At 41.3% G+C, this 24,999-nt stretch overlaps 1 protein-coding gene across 1 annotated transcript in view; it reads left to right on the forward strand.

The window, feature by feature from the left end:
• The window catches only part of IGSF22 (immunoglobulin superfamily member 22), a 39,561-nt gene that overhangs the window by 4,347 nt on the left and 10,215 nt on the right, over nt 1-24,999 (forward strand). Inside the window, exons 3-19 of the mRNA XM_020810914.3 lie at nt 652-783; nt 1,456-1,592; nt 3,476-3,575; nt 4,372-4,411; nt 7,115-7,292; nt 9,453-9,566; nt 10,269-10,431; nt 10,648-10,920; nt 11,993-12,277; nt 13,739-13,863; nt 15,785-15,926; nt 17,296-17,592; nt 18,723-19,025; nt 20,858-21,031; nt 21,625-21,753; nt 22,650-22,946; nt 24,327-24,415. Coding sequence (XP_020666573.3) covers nt 652-783; nt 1,456-1,592; nt 3,476-3,575; nt 4,372-4,411; nt 7,115-7,292; nt 9,453-9,566; nt 10,269-10,431; nt 10,648-10,920; nt 11,993-12,277; nt 13,739-13,863; nt 15,785-15,926; nt 17,296-17,592; nt 18,723-19,025; nt 20,858-21,031; nt 21,625-21,753; nt 22,650-22,946; nt 24,327-24,415 — 2,978 coding nt within the window. The remainder of the gene's footprint in view (nt 1-651; nt 784-1,455; nt 1,593-3,475; nt 3,576-4,371; nt 4,412-7,114; nt 7,293-9,452; nt 9,567-10,268; nt 10,432-10,647; nt 10,921-11,992; nt 12,278-13,738; nt 13,864-15,784; nt 15,927-17,295; nt 17,593-18,722; nt 19,026-20,857; nt 21,032-21,624; nt 21,754-22,649; nt 22,947-24,326; nt 24,416-24,999) is intronic.

Below are 24,999 nucleotides of genomic sequence, written 5' to 3' on the forward strand. Positions count from 1 at the left end.
TGGAGAATTCTGGGAGACAGAATTTTAAAAATCTAAACAGTACCTCCCTGTTCCCCAGCCTCCACGCAACCTCTACCTGTAGCATGCGTTGGATAGCCAGAGGTGCATGACTTTAGCTCACCCCGCAGTGATCCTCTTGCAGTGTTTTTACAAAAAGCAGGAGATGGGCTAAGCTTCAAAACATACTGTTAACACTGATAATAAAGCCAGAATCGCCCATTAGATTGGATGTTACTTCATTGCTTATAAGCCAGGGGTAAGCAATTTGTGCCCGCCAACACTAGGGGTTTGTGACTAGGTGCCACCCCTGGACATTTTGAGGTGAATGCCCCCCTTGCTCCAGTCCCCAGCCCATCCAGATTTCAGAAATAACATCATTAGAGCTACCAAAAATGGCAATATTAGGAACAGCATATATACTACATCAATATTTAGGTTTTTTGGTTAAAACCTGAATCCGTTATATAATACCAGTCAATGTAATAATAATAATAATAATAATAATAATAATAATAATAATAATAATAATAATAATAATAATAATAATAATAATAATAATAATAATAATTTGTAGCATTTGTTTTTCTGAACAATTCTCTGAAATCCAGATAGCTGTTTTTTTTAATTACAAATATATGTTTTCTCTGACAGAAGAGGTAGTTTCTCAGAAATCCTCTTCTGTTGTGGAGTCTTTCAGCATGATCTCCCGCTCTGTCGAGATCCCTGCAGGACAGAGCATCCCAGAATTTATTGAGAAACCTCGTCCACTTACATCTCCTGAAGGTAAGCAAGACGTATCCATGATGCTAATGGCAAACTCTATTAGTATGTCAGTCATTATGTAGCCCAAACAACACCAATCAGTGCACAAGCAGGCCTCCTGCTTTCCTCTCTGACCTCACTTGTTGTCAAATAGGTGCTCTGTTTTCTTTCATCGGTGTGTTTTGTTTCTTTTAAGTTCAAACATTCTATGATCTCATTGCACTTGTTTGTTCTCTTTTTTCCCTTTTTTTCTTTTTTGGTTAGCTGCTGGGACAATCCAATCAATCATCTCCATAGTTTGCAGAAGTTTTTTTTAAAAAAACCCTTTAAGGGGGAGAAAGGCTCTCTAAAACGCAGGATTGAGTATGTTATGTGGAAACAGAATGGTGACCAATTCTTGTCAAAGGAGACAAGAAAATTGGGAAGAGAAGAAATTAAAATGGAGTAACCCAAGCAGGACCTTACTCATTTTGTTAGAAGCTCCCTTTATATATCTTTAAAATCATGTCACTAGCAAGGCAACGCAGCACTAGATATAACAGTCACAGTCTGCAACACAGACATGCATGGAGCTGCCCTCTAGAATTCATAGGTAGAGATGGGCTTGGTCCGACAGACTAAATGGCTAAAGCTGGCACGCTAAGTAAGCTACTATAGAATTTAATTCATGGTCTCTTCAATGTCTGCCAACAGGAGAGAAAGCTGTTTTTCGAGCCAAAGTGAAAGGTAACCCCAAACCCTCAGTAACATGGAAAAGAGAAAGCGGGATACCAATCAAAGAAGGCTCTAAGATGTTTTTTGACAGCATCAATAAGGAATATGTCCTGAAGGTAATCGGTGTGGCTTTTAAAATCCTATTTCTCAGTATAATTTATTTTTCTGCTTCCCTGTACAAAGCTATAGTGCCCGCACCTTGACATGACATTTGCCATTATGGGGAAAAATATAGGAGACATGTACAGTACAGTGAAATACAGTTCTTAACTAATTTTCAAGAGTGGGTTGCTCCCCGGATGTGGAACCTCCTTCCACATGAAGCTAAGTTCCCTCCTTCCTTGCTGTTCTTCCATCAGCAGGCAAAAATGTTATCTTTTATCAAATGTTTGGCTGCTGTTCAGGCAGCAAAGAAATGAGTTTTTAACAGTTGATGATGCACTTTTCTTCTTTAGAATTCTCTTCCAAAAAAATTTTATGTGTATTTTTTAAAGTGTAATGGTTTTAATTATTACATGTTAATTGCATTTTAATCATTTTTATTTATGGATCTGTATCACCATCTCTTTGTAAGAGGCCTTAAATCCCTAAATTGGAAAAAAAGGTAGAGTATTCAATCAATCAATCAAGGCTTTGCGAGAACACACACACCTTTCTCCTCAAACTGCAACTTCCTGGTAGCTGCTTCCTATTAAAAATACAATATGTCAGGGTGTCACATGCATAGGTGTGTATAAACAAGGCATCTGTGAGACCTACTTGCCTACCATGAAGGAGCTACACTCCAGTGTTCTGGTATCCCCGTGCAACTCATTGATCCACGGTGTGATTTTTTTGTATATAGAAAAATTAGCAGCAGAGGGAACTGCTGACTCTGAATCAGACTCTTCACCACTCTTGCCTGGTATTGCCAACTCTGACTGGCAGCATTTCTCCAGTGGTTTCAGGCAGGATTCTTTCCTCGCCTTACCTGAAGATCCTTGGTATGTTCAAGCAGCTTCCTATTCAAGGACTAACCCTTCATGTTAACTTTCTAATTCAAACAAGACCACTTGGGTTCAGGGTCGTAGAGTTATACAGGCAAGGTCGCAGTCCTGTACTACCATCGCACACAGCACTGCTTCTTTCCAGGATGTATGTATTTCTAATGCTGCAATATTTGTACCTGCAGCAGTGTTCAAAAGGATTTCATTTCCCCCAAAAAGTAGTTTTTAAACAAATATATACATGCCTGTTAATAACGTAATCATTTGACCATTTATTGCCAGGATTCACAATCAGGGACATACCCACCTAAGGCCTTAACTGTGCCTCCACAGAGTCCTCTCACCTCACATATTGTCAGATTTTTTCCCCCACTACTGATATTGTCACCAGTAAACGCTCTCATACAAATTGCTCTTTCCATGATGTTATTGTTTAAATTATTAAAAAACCATTTCTAATTTTGTTTCTGTACATATACATCAGTGGATGCAGTTTTGCACACATCAGTCTCTTTTCCTGTTCTTTTCAGTGAGGTGTAAGTGTCCACGTTGTTGGTTGACCTCTGTGTGTGCCTGTGCTTGTGTTTGTATACTCAGAAGGAACCTCAGGCCCCCAAGCAATTCTTGAGCTTGGAAAAGGATTGCATTTCTCTTGGCCATTTGCTTCCCCACTATAGCCCCCCCCCAGCCCAGGCTGCATTTGGTTGGCCATATGTTTCCTTTGAACAAAAGGCCAAAAGAAAAAAAGATTTGGACTGAATTTATGTCTTCTGCTAGTGCACATGTGCAAATGTTTTTTTTTAATTCACAAATCTCAGGTTTTTACTGGTTTAGCCCATTAAAATATGGAGGAGAATCTGCCTTGGCTGAGAGGCATCAGTACCTGTGAAGAAGTCATTGTTTTTCATCTGTGCTAGCCTGTTGATAGGCAGCTTCATCTGTAATAGCGGATTGTGCTGGTTGTATACAGTTCACACATATCTCACGTTACTTCTTCTGGCTATTCTTCACAGCTGGAAAACCTCACTTCAGATGATTCAGACAACTATAAGTGTGTGGTTTCCAATGAACATGCTGACATCATCTATACCGTGTCCTTAAGCGTAACTGAATGTAAGTACCAAGAAGATACAGTACTTAACAAGATTTGGGGAATGTGTCTGTGGAATCTCATTATAAAACAGAAAAAGTCTTGGGAAATTTTTACCAGAAGCTTCTCCTTGCAATAAAGAACAGGATAGTGCTAGGATAAATGGACCGTCAGCTCTATCAAGGAGAAGCAGTCTCCAGAGGTTTAGGTGCTACATAAGCGCATCGGAGGACCACAGAGGGCCACCCAGTCACCCACAATTGGCCTATTTTATTTTTAATTTAAAAAAACCACACTTGCCCCCTCTAGTGGCCATATTTTAAAAAATAAAGCCATTTCAGGAGGTGTCTGGGATTTTCTCATGCATTGAGGTGTTCCCAACACCCCAGAACTGTAAACACACAGACAGACACCCTGAAATAGAGGGCACAATAAGATTTTTGAGCCATTTTTAAAATGAAAAATCGAACTATGGGTGTGGTGGCAGGTGCAGGAGGGGTGGGGGATGTGTTTGGGCCCGTGGGGGGGGGTACATGCAGCCCATGGCCATGCATTGCCTGCTGCTGAGTTACATGGCGTTCCTACCCCCCTCAGGAGCCCTTCTGTTTTCCTTAGAAGATAGGTGAAACATGTGTGACCCTTCAGATATTACTGGACTGTTATTCCTCTCATGGCTCTTTAGTATCGGTAGCGCCTAGGGCTGTTCGGGATTACAGTCCAGTGCCATCTGAAGAGCCACACATTCCCCAACTTTCCCTTAAAATACTGGGCACCGGCGTCAATCATCTAATTTCATTCTTTTTCTTTTTTTTTTTAAAGCCCAAGAAAAGCTGGATTTCAAAAAAATGTTGAAAAAAAGGTGAGATGCCTGCCAGAGATCCAAGATACAATTCATGTTAGCAAATCTGGTAATCCATAAATTCCATTACCATCAGGTTTGCAAATTATTTGTGAGTATGATGCAGGAGTAGTGGAAGAATGATTATAGACAGGTTTTTATTCCTGCAGGAGACTCCCTCAATGCATGAATGTCAAAGTCATCATCAGAAGTACATGGTGACTCTAATCACCTTGTTTTCCCTCTCACAATGCTTTGGCAATCAGATCTGCAAATTAAGCCCATGTTAACCTTCTAGTGACCAGTTATCTGGCAAACCATGCTAATACAAGATATGTAAATAGACAAAATAACAGTTCAGATGCTGTTTACAATAAAATGTTTTCCACCATCTGAGGGTGCATCTTGTCTAAAACTATGCTGTTCACATTGTTCAGTTTGACCCTTGACCCATGACTGTGAGAGGCCTGGAGCGTGGCTGTTGGTGTGTAATTATTAATTAATCAATTAATTAAATTTATTTATTTAGACTCCCCTCATTCCTAACAGATTCCAGGTTGGCATATAGGGATAAAATTGATCATTAAATCATGAAAAGCAAGAGATCAGGATCTCATTATCATTCATAGAACATAGGGGAAAAACAAGCAACTGCAGACAAGGATAATAAAGCCGGTTTAAAATGTCAAAGTCAGCAAGTGATCATGTCTTGATCTTGCACCAAATATACTGCAGTGATGGCACCAGTCCAGCTTGGAGTTCCAAAGTCAGGGTGCCACCACAACAAGGGTCCTCTTGTTTTATGAAGAGAGCTTGTCAACAAACAGTGCGGGAGTCCATTTATGTGCTTATAGATTTAAAAAAGGTGTTTATTCCACCTGTCCCACCTTCTGAGGCAGAGGCAGCTGAGAAAACCGCAGTAACCTCTCAATAAAATTGAACATAATCACAAAAGGAGCACACAGTCTAGCCAAGAAAAAGATCCTGCAGAGAGAAAACAGCATTAGAAACGATGTTTTCCTCTGCTTTTTCGATGATCAAACTTCTGTGCCAGTTTATGAAAAGGTAAAGCTCATCAGGGAGATGACTCTTAAAGCTTTAAAAAAAAATATCCCACTGTGTCTGGCTGCAGTTGTGACCTCTTAGAAGGATAGTACTTTGAGCAGAGCCTTCCCAGAGGTTTGGGAATTGGATGAAAAAGAGGGGGAAACAGAGCCAATAATTGAGTAGAGGGGAGGGAGAACCTGAACTGGCAGAGTGAAGCAGACCCCTCAGACAGCAGATCTGGAGTTACAGATTGAACTTGTTTTTGTGTGACTACATTTGTTTTTGTTTTTATCTGATTTTGCTGTCCATTATACAGTAAACAGAGACATTTGTGGGATACTCTGTCTTGTGCGGCCAAATAACCTGGCCAGGTTTGGATGACATGTACAGGACTTGACAAATGGATGAGCTACATTTGCTGCTCTCCTTGTGCCCCAGATGTCTGTAACGTCATGGCCCTATCTCTGGCTACAGAGATTGGGAGACCACTTGACCTAAGCTGTTTGGGCTTGTTTGAACCAGAGCTGGAGCCTACCAGGGAATCTCAGGTGTTATCATGGAGAGGAGTCCTAAAGCATGGCCCCGGCAACTTCACGTAAGGATCCTGGGAAGCTGCTACTAGACAGGGTTGCCATTATTGCACCCGAGGGTCCAGCCAATGGTTTGATTCAGTATAAGGCAGCTTCCCAAGCTCCTTGCTGCCAGAATATACAGTGAGTAGAGATGGGTACAAACCATCAAAATGTCGGGTTGTCTTGGTTCGTCAAGGTTGATGAACCATGGTTTTCCAGATGCTTTACCAACAAACCACAAATTGGTTCATCGGTTCATCGGTGCTTTTTTTTTTTCGGAGCCCATGCCTGTCTAAAAACAAAAAAGCTGAGTGCCCCTTCCCCTTCCCACTGCCCCATCACCTCCCTATCTTGTCCTCATCTGTCGCTACTGCCACACAGACCACCACCGCCTCTGCAAACAGCAGCCAGCTTCCCTTCCGGCAACCTAGCCTGCCCTGTCTGTGTTTCGCCCTGCCGATCACCTGATTGATGGGCCAAAGGCAGACAGGGCAGGCTGGGCTGCCCAAAGGGAAGCCAGCCACTGTTTGCAAAGGCACCAACAGTGGTGGCAGTGGCAGTGGTGGAGGTGGTGGCGGCAGATGAAGACAAGGTAGGGAGGCGACGGGGGCAGTGGAAAGGGGACAGGGAAGACTGGGGAAGGCAACAAACCAGGAGATTCATATATCATTGTTTCAGCAAAGTTCAGGTTCTTCAGTTTGTACAAACCCAAACTGATCTGAAGCAATTGGATGTTGGTGTTTGGGGGCATACAAAAGGGCCATCCATATAAGAATAATTTATTAATTCAATAATAATTTATTTTATTTTTGTGATTCCTGCTGTTGCTATTGCTACTGCATTTTTTATCATCAGGAAGGCGTTAATTGACAGAAAAGTTTCTGTCTCCAGCACAAAAATAGCTCAACTCACCTTATGTTTTTTTAATGGGGGGGGGGAGACTTGCTGCTGTGCCTCAGGCAGCAAGACTACATAAGGCAGTCCAGCCTTCAAGAGCCCTAGACACTGCCTTATTGTGAGGAGGGTGAAAATTCTATGTTAGAATTCTTCTCAGCACAATAAATTCAGAATAATATCAGTTTGACCTTTTTGCCTACACATGTAGGGCGCCTCCACCTCCAAAGAAAAAAGAGAAGAAAGTGGTGGATGAAAAGGAAATGCTAGAGATTCTGTCCAAGGTACCCAAGAAGGACTTTGAGAAGGTCTGCATGGAGTATGGCTTTACAGATTTCCGAGGGCTTCTGAAAAAGCTGAAAGAGATGAAGAAAAAAGTAGAAGTTGAGGTTGGTGATGTTTATTGGGAGTGGAATGCTGAACTGAGGCACATTTCCAGTTGCAGACATACCAAAATTGTTCCTACCTTTTTCATTGTACTGCAGCAATTTGTACAGATGAATTATTATTATTATTATTATTATTATTATTATTATTATTATTATTATTATTATTATTATTATTATTATTATTATTATTATTATTATTATTATTATTATTATTATTATTATTATTATTATTAAAAAACTCCAGGCACGGTCAAAATTATAAAAACATTGACTGGTATTATATAACAGATATATGTTTTAACCAAAAACCTAAGTATCTGTTAAATATCAGCACAGTATGTATGCTGTTCCTAATATTGCTGTTTTTTGTAGTTCTGATGGTGTGATGATGATGATGATGATGATGATGATTAAAAATACCAGACACAGTCAATCAAAATGATAAAAACATTTTTAAATCATCATTGTCTTAGAATCACAGAACCCTATGCAGAGGGACCCTATGGATCATCGAGTCCAGTCCCTGTCAAGGAGGTGCCAGAGATCTAAGCCGCTGAGCTATCCAACATTTATTTATTTATTTATTTATTTATTTATTTATTTATTTATTTATTTATTTATTTATTTATTTGATTTATACCCCACCTATCTGGACTATATTATACTAATAGGACATCAGGGTGAGGTATCAGATCAACAGTAAAAAATGAAACATGTCAGTCACCAGGCCTAGAAGAAAAGCCATTATTCAGAGCCTAAATTATACAATTGAAAATTAGTAGCAAGTGTTTTTTTCTCCTAAATGTACATTGTGCTGGACTTTTCCAACGTGAAGAACCTATATGCTGCAAAGTGACCACCTTGGTCTTTTGTAGAAAATCCGGGGAAAGGGTTGGATCTATTTACTTATAAATAAATAAATAAAAATTAGATCTAAGGTATGTTTCCATGAACAGAAGAACATTGGATGTAGCACAGGTTTCTCTGAGTAGGACTAGGAGGTGATTCTCAACAATTGCCCATTATTCTGCACTCCATCTCAACACCACTTCAGTCACTATTCCACCAGAGTCCCAGTCCTCGGAAGCAGACAGAAGGCAAATTCCTAACTGAGTGGCACTTCAGAGAAAGAGAAACCAGTTAAAAGACACGAACGGAGATCACTCTCTCATCCCCTGTCCTCCCTCGATGGCATAATAGACTATTATAAAATTAGAGTTTTAAGACGATTGGAGTTCTTAAAGAGAATGTTTAATAGAGGCACTTGGGGAGAACTCTGGTGTTGATAGGTAAAAAGGGTGAACCCCCACCCCAAGTGCCCTTGCTGCAAGCTGCGAATGGTCGATTATAAATTAAAACTCCTCCTGGCTGAAGTTGGATTTACAATTGGATGTGTTAAGTGGGAGTCGGGGCCTAGACTGACTCATTTAACACGAAGATGAACTGATTAATGGTTTGATTGTTTTATGGCTCCTAACTGAATTGGGAGTACAGGAAAGGTGGGGAGCCAGACTTTATGGATGTGGTGCAAATGGGAAAGAATAGAGAAAACAGAAGCAGAGACGGGCCTGCTGGATTATAAGAAGGAGCAGTTAAATTTTTCAATTTCTTGAAGCTGAATTCTTTTACTTCTCAGTGGAAACTGTTATTCTACAATAAATCTGCATTCAAGAGGTAGAAAGGACAGACCTCAGTCAATGTACAAGTCCATCAAAATTTACAGTGGAAGATGTTTTGAAGAACTATATACAGGAGTTTCAAATGAACATTGTCAATCAACTTAATAATTATATTAAAACCCAGACCCTCGAAATTAAGGCAGTAATTTCAGGACATAAAGAAGATAAGGAAAGGAATTTGCAGATGGAAGACCATTTCACCAGAGCAGCGGAAGCAGCAGAAAAAGATACTTTAGAACCAAGATCAAAGGAAGATAAAATAATAGGTCTTTATGAGAGGAAGGTCCAGGTGGATGAGTCGGGGATTTACACCATATAGTGTAAATCCCCGACTCATCCAACTGGACCTTCCTCTCATAAAGACCTATTATTTTATCTGAAACTGGTAGAATCCTATTGGAAACCAAACTAAATATATGAAAATATATTAAAATGAATAAAATGATATAAAATTTTGATTTATCTTCAATTTATATTGCAGGCCGTAAGGATTCTAAAACCCCTAGAGGATGTTTCTGCTAAGGTGGATTCCACTGCAATATTTGACTGTATTCTTGAACTCAAAGATCCTAATATGAAGATGACATGGATAAAGGTAAAGACCTTAATTTATTTTAAATGAAGAAAATCAGAACATGACACTTTCAGAGTAAATAGCAAAGTGGATCTGCCATAGATTTTCTTCTAAAACCACCTTGTTAGCTAACTACTTCTGCAAACCAGTTACTTTCGAAGTAAGAAGAATGATAATCAAAGAGAGAAAATAGAGAGCTGCACCAAAAATAGCTGTAGATCAGCACTGATATTCCTATTGATTCTCTGTCCCAATTTTTCAATGTCTCATTTACCTACCTCACAGAACGCTTTGCCTGCAGCATTTCTCCAATGGGTTTTTCACATCACTCGGAGAGCCAGCTGAATCCATATGTTCTATTACTATCAGTATCAATTGCTCTGCAGCCCTGTATTTCTATAGTTATACAAAGGGCAGTTTGTCAACCATTATTCCAGTTTACATGTCATGTGACACCCAATGAGGTGTACAGACTAGAATATTCTACTGGGACTCAGGAGTCCTGAGTTCAAATCCCCACTTGGCCACCAAAGTCACTGAGTGACCTTCAGCCAGTCATACTCTCTCAACCTGATGTGCCTCAATGAGCTGTTGTAAGGATAAAGTGGAAATTAGGAAAGGTGTTTATGCTGCCTTGAGCTCATTGGAGGAAAAGTATAAGTGGAGGAGGAGCATATAATTATACTGTTTACACATACATATGTCCATACTTCTTTTTTTCAGGACAGTGAGCCTTTGCGTCTTCAGTATTCCCTAGGAAAATATGAAGTAAAACAGATGGGCACGAAGTATATGCTGTACATCAGCAATGTGACTGAAAAAGACATGGGTGTCTACAGTCTTACAGTGGCTGATAAGCACCTCTCAGCAAGATTGCGTGTAATAGGTAAAGCAGATTTTTAAATGCATACAAGAAATACAAGTCATATCCTCAGCTTGTACAGTCACAGCCTTGTTCATATCTGTACAGTCGTTCTGACAGTATAGGGGCTGAGGATCTGGCATATATTTTACAAAGACCTCCACTCGTTTGGACAAATATATATATAGTGAAAGATACTGTATGTCTCACTTCTCTTCCCTTCCCTCTCTTTTTTAACAGATGAACCCCTGAACTTTTTGGCAGAACTGAAGCCTTTGAAAGTAATGGAGAGGCAAACTGCTGTGTTTGAGATACGCCTTTCCAAAAAGGTGCCCAACTTTGCCTGGAAGTTCAATGGGAAAGACCTGAAGCGGGATGACAAGTATGAGATCATCACATCAGAAGATGGCTTAACCCATACGCTGAAAATTAAAGATGTTCGCCCTAGCGATCTTGGGGAAGTCAGTTTCGAAACTGGAGATCTAGTGACCAAGGCCAAACTTTTAATTGAGAGTAAGTGTTACCCAGTCTCTAAAATAGAGGTCAGATGTCTGTCAGTGATCTTTATGCATGCAAGTGAAATTATCTGAGTTGCAGCAATGAACTGCCACTAATTAACAAGATGCCAGTCATGTTGCTGTTACATGCTGGTCATGCAACTAGACACATGACCAAGAATGCACCAACTTCTCAATAATTAGTAGTTATTCATTCTCATAACTTAGAAGGTTCCACAATGATTATTGTAGGTTTTTTTATAAATGTTGATCTGTAATCCCGCTGCTGCATTTTCTTCTTGAACCTTCATCAGTGGCTATTTCAAGTCTTTGCTGTTTTCTGCCAGTAGTATGGTGTCATCTATGTTTCTAAAATGATTGGTATTTCTTTCACCAATTTTTACTTCTCTTTCATAAGAATCTAACATGGTCAGTTTTGTAGTGTCAGAAAGACACTATATTTTATGCACGACACTTATTTGCTGTATGTGAGTTACTGTTTCTCATGGCAGTTAAGTTTAGATGGCATAAACAAATGTACATTCACCAGTCTCGAGCTTCTATGATTTTTCTATTTGTTTGCCAGACAACATTAATATTACCAGCTTTGTCTGAAGAGTTGATTTCCAGCGTGTTTGCTCACTGTTGAATTCTATGCACCAAGTGTCTGCTGTGGATGTATGAGAATTCAGTTTGACTCGTTTTTCAGCAGAGTGTTCCCAAATCCACAGGTGTATTCATGAATGAAATGGAAAGAACTTCAGATGTTTTGGAAAAGAAAATTAAATATGGGAGAAAAAGAAGCAGAAAATTTTGCCTGTCAAAACAGAGGGCGTTAGGTTCTTATCTCCTAAAACGTTGGCTCTGGGGCTCTTTCCATTCAGCAGTGCTCCTCTCTATGTTGAAATGTACCAGTTCAGGGTCACTGCAGATGGCTGAAAATTCTATCTCATTGTGGTAATGTTATACATCCATCAACACCATAAATTAGATGAACAGAACTGTACATTAAAAATGAATATAAGAGGATAAAACAAAACCAATAGATTGGCGTATCCCTTATGTCTCGTCTCTTCTTTTCTCTTAAGGAACGCCAATTAAATTTGTCAGAAACTTGAAGAATGTCAGAGTCAAGGAGAAGGGTAAAGCTAGTCTGGATTGTGAGCTGACTACTAAAGATGTTAAACTGAAGTGGCTGAAGAATGGGAAGGTAATTGAGAGGTCTAAAAAATTTACTATGATCCATGAAGGGAAGACAGCAGAGCTGATCATTGATGAGGCTGACCTGAGTGACACAGGAGAATATATGGTTATTGCCATGCAAGAAAATGACCCAACAGAATACTACAGCAATTGTAATGTGACCGTAGAAGGTAAGAACTACAGGCTCAAGAGAGTGCTTTGAAATATGATATGAAGCCAACTTAGGTCGGTGTCTGGGACCAAGCTTGATAGCATTGCTTTTTTGGACTACAGTTCCTCTGCAACTGTTGTCTGAAAAAGTAACTTTTCCAAACTCTGCTATGAGTGGTTATATGTTTATGTTTGGGATGAGGAGGATTTGGTATTGTCCAGCTTTTAATGTCTTAGCGCCTAATTACATCCACTTGTTTGGAGTTACAGAATTAGACCTCACTTTTCTTTATTTGTGGAGCTGAATTAAAAATGTGTTTCCCAGTTGCTATAGGGAAAGACAGAGGTTATAAAGGAAATGTTTAATGTGGGGGGGTATTTCTCCACATTTGGCCTGGCTTTCTTTTAGGAGAGACAAAGTGTAGATTAGGATAGTGACCACAATAACAAGGTTCACACAGGTGTTTGCAATAGTTCTGAGCACACCTATCCACCCACAACAAAAGAAATTCATTGTGACATATAGACTATGTAAAACATCCCTGTCTAGTTTCCTGGAGCCAATTCCTGCTCGCCATAGACGAGTGGTCAGGATGGCACGTGCAATTCTCCCTTGCCTGCCATGTTTTGCCTTCATGGCCATCTTATGAGGTTGGTAAAGTTAAGGGCTGGTTGGCCAAGTTCATTCAATGAATGTCATGGCTGGGCGAGAATTTGAACCAGGGTCTTCTGTGTCCCAGTCGAGTATTCTAACCACTACATTGCACCAGCTTTCTGGACATTGCTAAATCTATTGCTCCTTCAACAGCTGTGTGCTTCCACTATGCCACAAATGTGGAGCACACAGACTTATAGGGGTTAGAAGAAAGACTGGCCAAGATGTGTGATGGGATTCTCTGATGTATTCCCACTCTCATAAAGCTACAGCCTAAACCTATTAGCATTGAACATCAATTTATAATGGAGGTATATACAGAGAGAGAGAGAGGAATGGAGAGAGAGAGAGAACTTAACTATTGCACACGTTCCCTGTCTCTTCTCAATTCATACTGGATTTGGCATTTCCTATTCTCAACCTTCAGTAAGGGTAAAGGTAAAGGTTCCTTTTGACAAATGTCCAGTCGTGTCTGGCTCTAGGGGGTGGTCCTCATCCCCGTTTCCAAGCCATAGAGCCAACGTTTGTCCAAAGACAGTGTCCGTGTTCACGTGGCCAGCGTGACTAGACCCGTAACACCATTACCTTCCCACCATGGTGGTACCTATTTATCTACTTGCATTTGCTTGCTTTCGGACTGCTAGGTTGGCAGGAGCTGGGACAAGCGATGGGAGCTCACTCCGTCGCATGGATTAGATCTTATGGCTGCTGGTCTTCTGACCTTGCAGCATAGAGGCTTCTGTGGTTTAACCTGCAGCAGCACCACGTCCCTCTTCTCCGCCTTCAGTACATGCTTTAATTGGGTGTTTCACTCTTCTGAACACAGAGAGATTTGCTACAGTCAAGAGTGGCTTATCAGATGTCCAGGCTCGAACAGGGGACCCAGTAGAGCTCTGTGTTGTCCTCAACGATGAGAAGGTAGAAGGAGTATGGCTGAAGGATGGGAAAGAGGTAAGCTTTGGCAGTGCAAAGGGGTGGACTTGTTCGCCAGTGGTTGGTGGAGAAGGCTTGGAGGATCCTCATGTCAACTTTGAGGGATAGTCACTACAAGCTCCAATGTTGAACTGCCTGTGCTTGGGCATGTATTTATCCTCCAGTGAATCTCCAGTGAAGCTCTTTTTTTGTACTACAACTCCAAGAATCCCCTAGCCACCATGGCCATTGGGTTTGGTTGATGCTGTCTTTGTACAGTCGAGGTGAGACTGCAAGGTTAGCAACCCCATCTTCATCTTATTGAAATAGGTGCTAACTGTTCTTAGGAATAGAGTGGACCTTTTAAGCAAAGATGTATGTTGACTATGCCCAAACAAAATGGCAGGCGGTGCTTTTGCCAATGACAGGTGGACAGACAAATTGATCTAATGGTAGGTAGAGCCAGGCCCAAGTAATTCTGGCTTTGTCTCTATCTTCCTTGCTAATTAGAATGACAAGACCTGCAGAACAATTCTTTAAAATCTAACTGAACTGTAACAGTAATCAGAAACTGGCTCTGCAAACACCTTGTGACAGCAGCACCTTCCTTTCCTGTTCTATCACCATTTTGCAAACATAGAAGCTGAGAATTCTGCCACTAGATAATGTGGCAGCCCTCCAGCAAGCATGCACGTGGAATGTGTTATGTGGAATCAGCATAGCCCAATGGGGAAGCCTGTTCCTTCCTAGAATGAAGGCAATGTTATTGAGGCAGCAGTGGGATGGGGCAGAGATGAGAATACATGGCTGCGTCAATGTCAGAGGGAGCCATGGACGTTGGGAATCGCAGCCACAGAGAGGCATAGCTGTGGGCAAACAAGCTGCCTGTCCCTGCTTAGGACAATGGGAGAGCAGGATTGGTAGACTAGCATGAGACCATGGCTTATCACTTTCATCTTGAACAGTGAGTAGGCTAAAGGTGGCCTTTGCAGCTGTTAACCCATTTTAAAGGCATAATCTAGGCATCTTCTCTTCCACTGTAACAGTTAAAGGGATCCTGCCATTCTCAATAGTAAGTGTGGGATATTTCATAGATAAACTAGTAGTAGGAAAAGGCACTTCTCCTCTCTTGCTGGTCATCTGATTGTTGCATCAAACACACTTGTGCAGATGCCAAGACCCGGGCTGTCTGTTGCCTATGGAGGAAGCCATGGCACAAGTCTCCTCCTGCCCTTGCATCTTGTGTTGTGTTCTGACATATTAGAAACATGGCTTTGAGGCCAAGGGCTATACTTCTTATTTCACTTTTTATTTAAGGTAGTGAATGCCAGCAATGCCACCCTTTTTCTATAGAAGTCTCCTGCAGCTATATAAATATTTTGTTGCTATTCTATTTCATTTTGGTCTTTGAAACCTCTGAAGTCCCTTCTCCTTTTGGAGTACAAACTTAGCATTTAAAAAAAAATTAAAATCACAAATATGGCTATTTGTACACGAAAAGCAGGAATGCCTATATGCAGGCATGTGTATAAAGCTTGGAAAAGTTCCTGTTTAGACCACAGCTCCCAGAATCATTGCATGGAACTTCTGGCAGCTGGTGTCCTAAGGAAAACAAAAACAAAAAGCTTCTCCAATATTTGTATATATGTGTGTGTGTGTGTGTGCATGCATGTGCACCTGTACAGAACTTGGGAAAGTTATTTCTGTGGAACAAAAGGGTCCTGAAAACCCTGGCTAGGAGCTATAGTTCAAAAAGGAACTTTTCCAACATGTATGTCTCTGTGTGTGAGCACACATACCTTATATCTATGAACTGAAACCTCCGGAGTAACAAACAAAAAACCAGTAGAAGCTGTGGCCCAACTGCTCAGAAATATGACACCTTCTCTAAGATGGTGTCAGAGGGTGTCCTGTTTGGTGTTAGAACTCTTTTTTAAAGCTTTAAAAACCTTTCATTTAGATTACAGATATGAGAGGAATCCAGATTATCAAGCAAGGGGCTGTCCACAAACTCATCATTGACAACATGGGAGAGGACTCCGAAGGGAAGTATACTTTCAGAGCCAAAGGGGCCGAGAGTGAGGCCACCGTCAGCATTGCAGGTACAGGACTGTGTTTCTTCTTGGTGCAATCTACTTTGTCCTTTTTCGTGCCCGCCTCCCTCTTTAGCTTCTGTTCAGGCTTCCATCTCAAAGGCATTACTTGGCACATCAGCAATTGACCCAATAACTATGGTCTTTGCATTCTTTAGGAGCACATAAAAACCACTAACTGTTGCATTTGTCTTAAAATGCAGCTTCCTGAAAGTAGCAGCTTTTTATGTTTAGAGGAGTAGATTTCTACCTTTATGACAACAAAGATAAACCTGACAGGGGGCAAATTCAGTTTACCTCCTCAGAAGCCGAAGGGATGCCTGAATAAAAGATTCCCAGTAAACAAGGGTCGAGATTTCATATTGTTGCCCCACTTCTGTCTAGCAATTATGCAAAAGAAGCAGCATCGTAGAATATATATTACAAAAATAACAGTGATAATGCAGTTTCTCCATTTTGCATAATCTGCCGCAGGAGTTGCTGTTTTTCTTGATGTGGCGTTTGAATTGCCTGGGTACAGAAATTATTATTTCCCACCTCTCTCTGCCAAGTACTCCTTATTAAATTATTATTAAAATGTAGCCCAAGCTATCGGTCTATATCCAGAAGGGACCACTTGTTTTATCCGCTTTGCAGTAAAAGTAGGGCCATCTTCTCCCTATTAGTTAGGGAAGCAGCCCAATCTTTCTTAAATGCCAGCATTTATGAAAATCACAATACATTGTGTAAAATTCCCCCTTAATTAATTCTGCTTCTGTAGGCTATGAAGAGGGATATAATGGTTGGATGATACAGTGTCATTCTGCAGCTGCTAGAAATCCTGATAATCTCTCTTTCCCTCTGGCTTCTTATATTTTAGAATGTCTCTATTGTCTTAAGGACTAGAATTGTGTCTTTTCTTTCCAAGACCGAACACAGAAACTGAAATACCAAGCTCAAGCGTCTATATTTGTTCCGAGCATCTGGTAAAACAAATGGAATAAGCAAAGTATTTACAGCTCTGTTTCCATACCTAACATGAGGGTGTTGCATTGTGACAGCCTCCCAAAAGAGGTGAAGGTGCCTGAACAACATTTATCATTTCTAAATCTCTTCCAAGAACATCTTAACACTAGAATTTTACTGATGAAATACAGTATATCATGGCAAGAACCTAAACTGGTGAAAGCCAAACATTGAGACTTACCTATAGAGGAATGTTCCTCATAAGCATTTGGGACCATATTGGTTGTTGTGGGTTTTTCGGGCTCTTTGGCCACGTTCTGAAAGTTGTTCTTCCTAATGTTTCACCAGTCTCTGTGGCCGGCATCTTTAGAGGAACCATAATTTGGGACCATAATTTTCAGGTGTCATTTCTCACTTCTCTTCCCTGCCCCAGATCCTCCATGTATTGATCCATCTGTGTTAGAAGCTTTAGCAGCACACCCAGTGACTGTGAAAGCAGGGCAGACTGCTCACATCAAGGTGCCCTTCAAGGCCAAGCCCTTGCCCAAAGTCACCTGGTTCAAGGATGGCATTGAGATGACCGAAGAAGAAAGGGTGGAAATGGAAAGAACCAATGACCACGCAATCCTCACCATCAAGCGCTGTGTGAGGGAAGACAGTGGAGCCATTATGCTGAAGCTGAAAAACGACTGTGGGACAGTCAATGCTCATTTGCACCTCAATGTGATTGGTAGGTCCTGAATGACTCGTAAAGGCAACATCATTCTCAACTTTTTTTTTGTCACTTATCAGGTTCCAGGACCCCCTGTCAAACAAGGATATGACGCAAACAGATATCTTTCAGAAATTTCTCCCATTTTTCAGTCTGCATCCCCCTTCAAATGTGCCAGGGCTCTAAAGGCGGCCATGCTAACTGAGGGTAAGAACCACTGTGTCCAGTGGGGCTTACTTCCCATTAAATGCAGACTCAGTACCTTAAGAACAGTGAAAATGGATTGGAACTAGACTTAATCCTGCTTGTAGTGTTGCAGCTGAAATCAGTGGGATGTAAATTAATCACATTAAATCAAGGGGTTCTTAATAAGATTTCAGTGAGTTTCCTACAAGGATAACTAAATCTGGATCCAACCCAATGTATCATTCTCATGCTTTTTATAGTGAAGGCATGTCTCCTTTAAAAGTCTGGCCTTTTGTACTGTTATTTGGAAGTAAATCACACTGTATTCCATAGAGCTTATGGTCAGAACAATATGCATAGGAGTCCAGCCTTATTGTATGTTTGCAGCACATCGCCAACCATACTGAGCTTCATTTTGTTTTGGTCCATTTCTGAGCACACATGCTCAAACACATACACACAATCCTGTGCTCTGCACACATGCACATCCTCCTTAATACATTCCATAGGCCGTCATGAACAAAGGAGAGGGGCCTCGAGGTGAATTCATAATCTTTGCATTTGTGAGGGAAACAGCTGGGATTTGTTTTTGTTTTTTTTAATGCTAGCATATCAGGCTGCTTTAAATGTGATGTCAGGCTTATCAAATGCTGAACAAATTGTCTTCATGTGCAGTATCAGCTCAATGAAGATCTCTGATCTGGTTGTGTATATCAGTGACATGGTAGATCTTCATGCATAGGCACCAGTAACCTGGTTGAAACACGACTGCCAAGAGCATGCACAAAATGTCCCCCTGGCATATTGTTTGCTTGTTGTTTTCTTCACATGCTCAATGTAATATTTTGTCCAGTATCAAATGGTGTGTAGGTGTAATAGCACATACTAATCACCCCAATTATTTAAAAAAGAAAATAGTTTCTGACATGTTCTGCCTTCTCATTGCGCTCCCTATGCTTCAGATAAACCAAAGCCTCCACAAGGAAAAGTCGAATTTCTGGAAAGGACTGGGAAGTGTATTAAAATGAAATGGAAAGCCCCTAAAGACAACGGAGGCAAGAAAGTGACCCACTTCATTATTGAACGCAGGATGGCTGGGAAGAAATCCTGGATCAAAATTGGGGAAGTCGACAGCAAACTGACCACATTTGCCGCAGATAAAGTAGAAGAAGGGAAAGCCTACCAATTCCGGATCCTGGCTGTGAACTCAGAGGGTGCAAGTGAGCCACTAGAGACGGAAGAAGTCTTTGCTGGGGAACCTATTGGTAAGCACCAGACTCTCAGATCAGATTGCAATGTGGTTTGCATTGTTAACACCCAAGGCATCAGATTTGCCACTAGCCAGTGTTAAGGCTGGCCTCATGTTCAGATGGGACAGCAAACCAGGAGAATGGCTTAAATGGTCTGTTAAGAAGACGAAATTCCTAAAACCTGATTTGATAGTAAACACCCAAGTGATCTGCACATTTGCCAGGAATGAGCATTTACCTGGGATATGTTGACCGAGGGAGATAAATTGTAGAGATTTGCAGCATGTTATCCAGTTCACTAGTCTGGATCAGCTAAAATAAAGTGATTTGAATCATAGTATCTTTGGTCTATTTTGATGACTACATCTTCTCTCTGTATTACTCACTTATATGTTGGAAAGGAAATTATTAGGTAGGGGATCTGCTAGGATTTCTACAACTCCCCATGATAATGTAAACCAGAACAAACCTACAATACATAAATAACTCTTATGTCATGGAACAGATGCAGTTATATGCATCTATATAAATGATTATGTTGCCATAACTTAATATTGCATGATGATAGCAGCAGGAGGAGCAGTTTTTCAGAAATTAAACATTTCTAACATCTGTTCAGAAGCTCTCATGAAATACCTTTCATTGTCCTGAAGCCATGAGGGCCATAGAATAGGAGGAATCATAGAATCACAGAATATTTGTTTTGAAGAAATTTCCCATTTCTTCTTTTATTTGCTTTTGAAAATCTTTATTTTTTTAAAAAATATGTATTTAATCTCCATTGCTGAACTTTGCAAGATGTCTGTAATTGCAGTAATATTGGACTGTGGTCTGCAAAGGTGTTTGTAAGGATTTCTATTTCCTTTATTTCCTTAATCAAATTTGTCGAGATCCAGCAGGCATCAATTCCTGACCATCTTTTATATCTATTTGAGAAATGTGTATAATATCTTTGTGTCGGATATTTTGTTCTCCATCCATCTACAATATGTAATTCTTCTGCCAATTGTAAGAATATTTTTGGAATCATATTTCTTCTTTTTCCCCCCTCTTTTCTCCTTGTTCTGTAGAGGTATCTAGTTTTCTATCAAAGACTACATTAAAGTCCCCCATGATGCAATATTCCTGATAATCTTTGATAGGGAGTTCTTTTTTGTAAATATATGTAAAATATTTCTTGATTTTCATTTGATGCATATATTTTCACAATCAGTATTTTTTTCTGATTCTTTTTGTATTTCCACCATTAATATTCTTCCATCTTGTGATTCATAGACCAATTTAGGGTTTAATTCTTTCCTTATATAGATAGCCAATCCTCTTCCTTCCCCCCCCCCCCAGTCTGATGCTGTAAATTTCTCTCCATAGTCCAAGGGCAGTGTATAGTTTGCTTCTCCTCGGTAGCATGTGCCTCTCACTATGAGGGATGGTCTGAATGTTCTGTGCCAGAGGTCCTGTGGAGGCACAAACATCTGCTTCCTCTCCCACTCCCAATATCAAAAGCTCCTTCGGTTCTGCTTTTTATAGTTTGACAACAAAGGAGGTCACTACAAAATACTCACACCTGCAGTTTAGTATCTAAGTAGAAAAGCTTCCTCCTCTTATTATTATATCAGCAGAACTGCCTGTCTGACATTTTTGTGTTGGTGTCTATCACTGCTGAAGGTTTTTTTGCTTTAATCCTTGGTCAGTACATATACAGAAAAGCAACAAAGGATGAAAGGGAAAAAACTACCTCGGGTCTTGGAAAAGTTGTTTCTTTCAGTGGCACCTCCTATGAGCATCCCCCAGGAAGAGCTCCTCTTACACTCTTCTCCTGATGGTTATATTCTAAAACTCTTTTTCAGCATCCCCAGGACAAGCCTCTCAGCCTCAGGTTACTGACGTTACCAAAGATACGGTTACCATTACCTGGAATCCTCCACCGAAAGATGGAGGTGCCCCAATTCTAGGATACATTGTGGAGAGGAGGAAGAAAGGCAGCAACCTCTGGGTCCCAGTGTCTAAAGAACTAATTCAAGGTCAGCAATCTATTCCCACTCCCCCCCATGTTAATTCCCACCTTTGTGCAGAGTGAAATACTCATCTCAGATGGCAGAGAGTGGCTGAAATCCGTAGCAAGCTACAGCAAGAGTAGGCCAACTGACTCAGTGGACGTTACAGAGGACTTGATTCACCATAGTGATTCAGTGAGTCTACTTTTGTTGCAGTTCACTACTGGATTTCAGCAGTTTCCAGAATGTGCCATCTGGAAGAGAGAGCTGTTGGCCATGCAGTCTGCCTCTGCACCCCCCCCCCCCCCAGGGTTGTGTACAAGGGCCGCCAAAGCTTGCTTGCTTTCTTCTTTCTTCTTTGTCAGAATTGGAAAGCTACCACGGAAGTCTCTGTAGTAGCAGGCTGTGCCGTTGGCCACAAGATGGCAGCAAAAACCACCTCCTCCATTCTGCAATCCTGAGTTTTGTTTTGCTTTGCTATCTGTTTTGTTTCATTTTGTTAAATGCCTTTAAACAAGTTCTAAAAGGAGATTACTGCTTACACATTTTTTCTGTTCAGGAAACATTCTTGCTTAGTCATTTTGCAACATATTGTTTTAAAACCTTCTTTCTGTTTTGAGATACAAAATGCAAAGTGGATGGCTTACTGGAAGATACAGAATACGAGTTCCGTGTCATACCTGTGAACCGCGCAGGACCTGGACAGCCAAGCAGTGCTTCCAACTCAATTGTCACAAGAGATCCCATCAGTAGGTGTCTAATCTTAATTTATTCCTTGTGTTTAGCAGATAGTTTGTAAAAACACCCGGCTTCTCCTGATGAGTTATTGCTATCTCCATAATCAACGGAATTTCAAGATATAGCAAGGTTTCAGGATTGACATATGTGATGCTTTATAGAGAATAGGAGTGGCAGGTTCCTAATGGCAATGTAAAACAAGTGCACAGAAACGGCAGAAGGCAACAAGGTTGCTGACTGAACAGAATGCTGGCTATTAGCTCAAATTACACAGGCATCCTCTGGTACACATTGGACTACATGGGTGTTTATGGCTTTTTGGGAGTTGTAAAGGTAAAGGTAAAGGTTCCCCTTCACAATTTTTGTCCAGTCGTGTTCAACTCTAGGGGGCAGTGCTCATTCCCGTTTCCAAGCCATAGAACCAGTGTTTTGTCCAAAGACAATCTTCCGTGGTCACATGGCCAGTGCAACTTAGACACAGAACGCTGTTACATTCCCACCGAGGTGGTCCCTATTTATCTACTTGCATTTGGATGCTTTCGAACCGCTAGGTTGGCGGGAGTTTTGGGAGTTGTAGTCCAAGATATTTGCAGGGCAGATCAGGGAGGACCAGACTCGTCCTCCATGGCCATATATTTGCAATGTGTCCCTCAAACGTACAAACCAAGAGGTGGTCAAGTGACTCGCCAGGCCACTGGGGAGGAAAAATAGGGCCCTATTATGGTGAGATAACACCTCCTGGTCCTACCATGAAGTAGCTCAGCTGCAAGGCCACCATATTTTTCAAAAGGAGATGCATCTCAGATTGGAACCAAAAGAAAGGAGTGCTGGTAGTGTCACTGGTCATGAATACTGGCCCAAGTCAGGGTGATGGTACAATCACTACTGATGTTTTCTTCAATTCCAGAGCCTCCTGGACTGGTGAAGGATTTGCATGTAATTGATTCTTCCAACTCAAGCATTTCCTTAGCATGGCAGCAGCCAGATGAAGGTGATCCTCCTTCAGGATACATTCTGGAGATGCGAGCTGCAGACACCAAGGAATGGTCCAAGTGCAGCAAGATCCCAATATCTGGTAACAGCTACACCGTGGGAGGACTTCAGGAGAAGCAGAAATATTTCTTCCGGATTCGTGCAGTGAATGAAGCTGGAGTGGGAGAGCCCATTGAACTGAAGGAAGGGGTTTTCGCCATGCCCCCTCCAGGTAACAGCTGGGTGGTTCAGTACGCATAAAATACAATGTCAGAGTAATGGGGGGGGGGCTCTGCTGCTCTACAACATAATGGTATCACCTCTTTGGGTGGTTGCTGCTAACCTTCCCACTCAGACTTGGAATCTATTCCCCATATATCATGTGATTGCTGGGAAATAGCTCACACGATGCACCACACAAGCAATCCAAAATCTGGGCCACATGCCTCTGTGATCACACCCTAGATCTATGCCTTTCAGTACCTAGATGGGAGACTATTGATGGGAAAATATCTTAAGCTTGAGGGATGGAGAAAAGGAGGGACAGATGAAAGGTCTGTTGGATTTCTGTGTGGAAGCTGGCTGCCAGGAATAAATATCAAAGGCAATCTTAACTGAAGGGAAACTATTTGTTAAGGAAATTACATATCCGCCAGGCAGAAGAGGATGGGGTTTACTATAACATCCTTGGCTGTCTTTTTGGAAGAAAGGCAAGCTTTAAATAAAGTAAATAAATAAAATAAACAGTATGACTTTATGACGAAGCGTCAAGATAGATGTTAATGGGAAATGTTCATTCCCCGTTGTTCATCTTCTTCCACCCCTAGATGTAGATGCCCCAACGATCAGACAAGTCCACGTTGGCCTTCCAGAGACCAGTTACAAAACAAAGTGCATTAAACAAAATGTCTAGGAGAGGAAAATCATGTGCTCTGAGAAAGTAGTAAAGTGAGAAACTGAACCGGGATTTTTCATATTCTGGACCAACTTTGTCATCACTGATGAAAGCAGTTGGAGAAAGGCATGATTTTCCCCCCAGGATAACTGCCTGCCTAAATTGTGCTATTCATATTCAGGGTTGCTATACAGTGATGTATAGCTGGTGCCTTATGTGGGTGATGGGCAGAGGGCACAGCACACAGGCAGCCGAAGACTGGACTGACAGACAGAGCTAGGGGCAAAAGTGAATGTTTATATACACAATGGTGAACAGGGTGAATGGGCTGGCAACTAGACAAACATCTATAAAGCAGGAGGGGCCTTGACGGATACTTTGCTTTAATGAGGTAGCTAGGAGTGGGCAGGCCGGTGGTAGCCTGCATCTAAGATATGGCAGCTCCCACTTGCCCTGATGGACGCATCACTATTCCTGCTATGGCTGTGTTGAGATAAAAAGAGATAAGACCCTGGGAAAGAGTTCCTTGGTCTCCAGTGTCATGTCAAGGTGGTCCTGGCTGCTCGGTCACCTCTTCCCAAATGAGCTGAGCTGCATGTTCTTTGCAGCTGAAGGGGCATAGCAAGGAACCACAAGGCACAGGCTTGCCAACTGACAAATTGTTGGTATTGTTTATTTCTGTCTATTTCTCCTTCGTGTTGCTGGTGTGTCCTGTAGCTGCTCCAAAGTTTGATCTGAGCGCCAGACTGAAGAATCACATGGTTGTTCGTGCTGGGACTGCCCTCCGGATTCATGCCTTCTTTACTGTGAGTCACCCTTTGTACTTCATAATTGCTGCTTTCTCTATGGAGCAAATTATGTCTTATAATCTTGCCTTGCTGCGAAGACTTCGTAATGCCCCTCCACGCCATGATGTTCTTCTGAGGTTGGATGTGTGCACCACAGTTGAACTGAGGGTGGTAGGTGCTATGAATATTTGCATTACAATATCCACAAAGTATGTGGTGTCTGAGAGAGAGAAAGCATATGGGGCCAGGGAAGGGAAAGGGGTGTTCTCCACTCTGTTTGCCGCTCATCACAGTAGAACTGTCAGGAAATGTATGAGCAACTGGTTATGGAAGAACATGTTTTTAGCAGATTCCAGGCCCCGCAAACCCCCACCCCCACACTGGGAGCATGGTTGAAGACTCAAGAGGGCCTAAAAACCAATCTGTTGCAGCCCCAATCCACTCCTTTCTTACTCCTCCTCATTGCAGCTCCAACACTGAATAGGTAAATGATGCAGACGGTTTATTACCCCGCCCATCTGGCCTAAAAGATCACTCTAGGCGGCTTCCAGTATAATATAAACAATAAAATAATACAAAAAATTACAAAAACCATACTATAA

The sequence above is a fragment of the Pogona vitticeps genome, chromosome 1, assembly GCF_051106095.1.
Source record: "Pogona vitticeps strain Pit_001003342236 chromosome 1, PviZW2.1, whole genome shotgun sequence".
Taxonomy (NCBI): domain Eukaryota; kingdom Metazoa; phylum Chordata; class Lepidosauria; order Squamata; family Agamidae; genus Pogona; species Pogona vitticeps.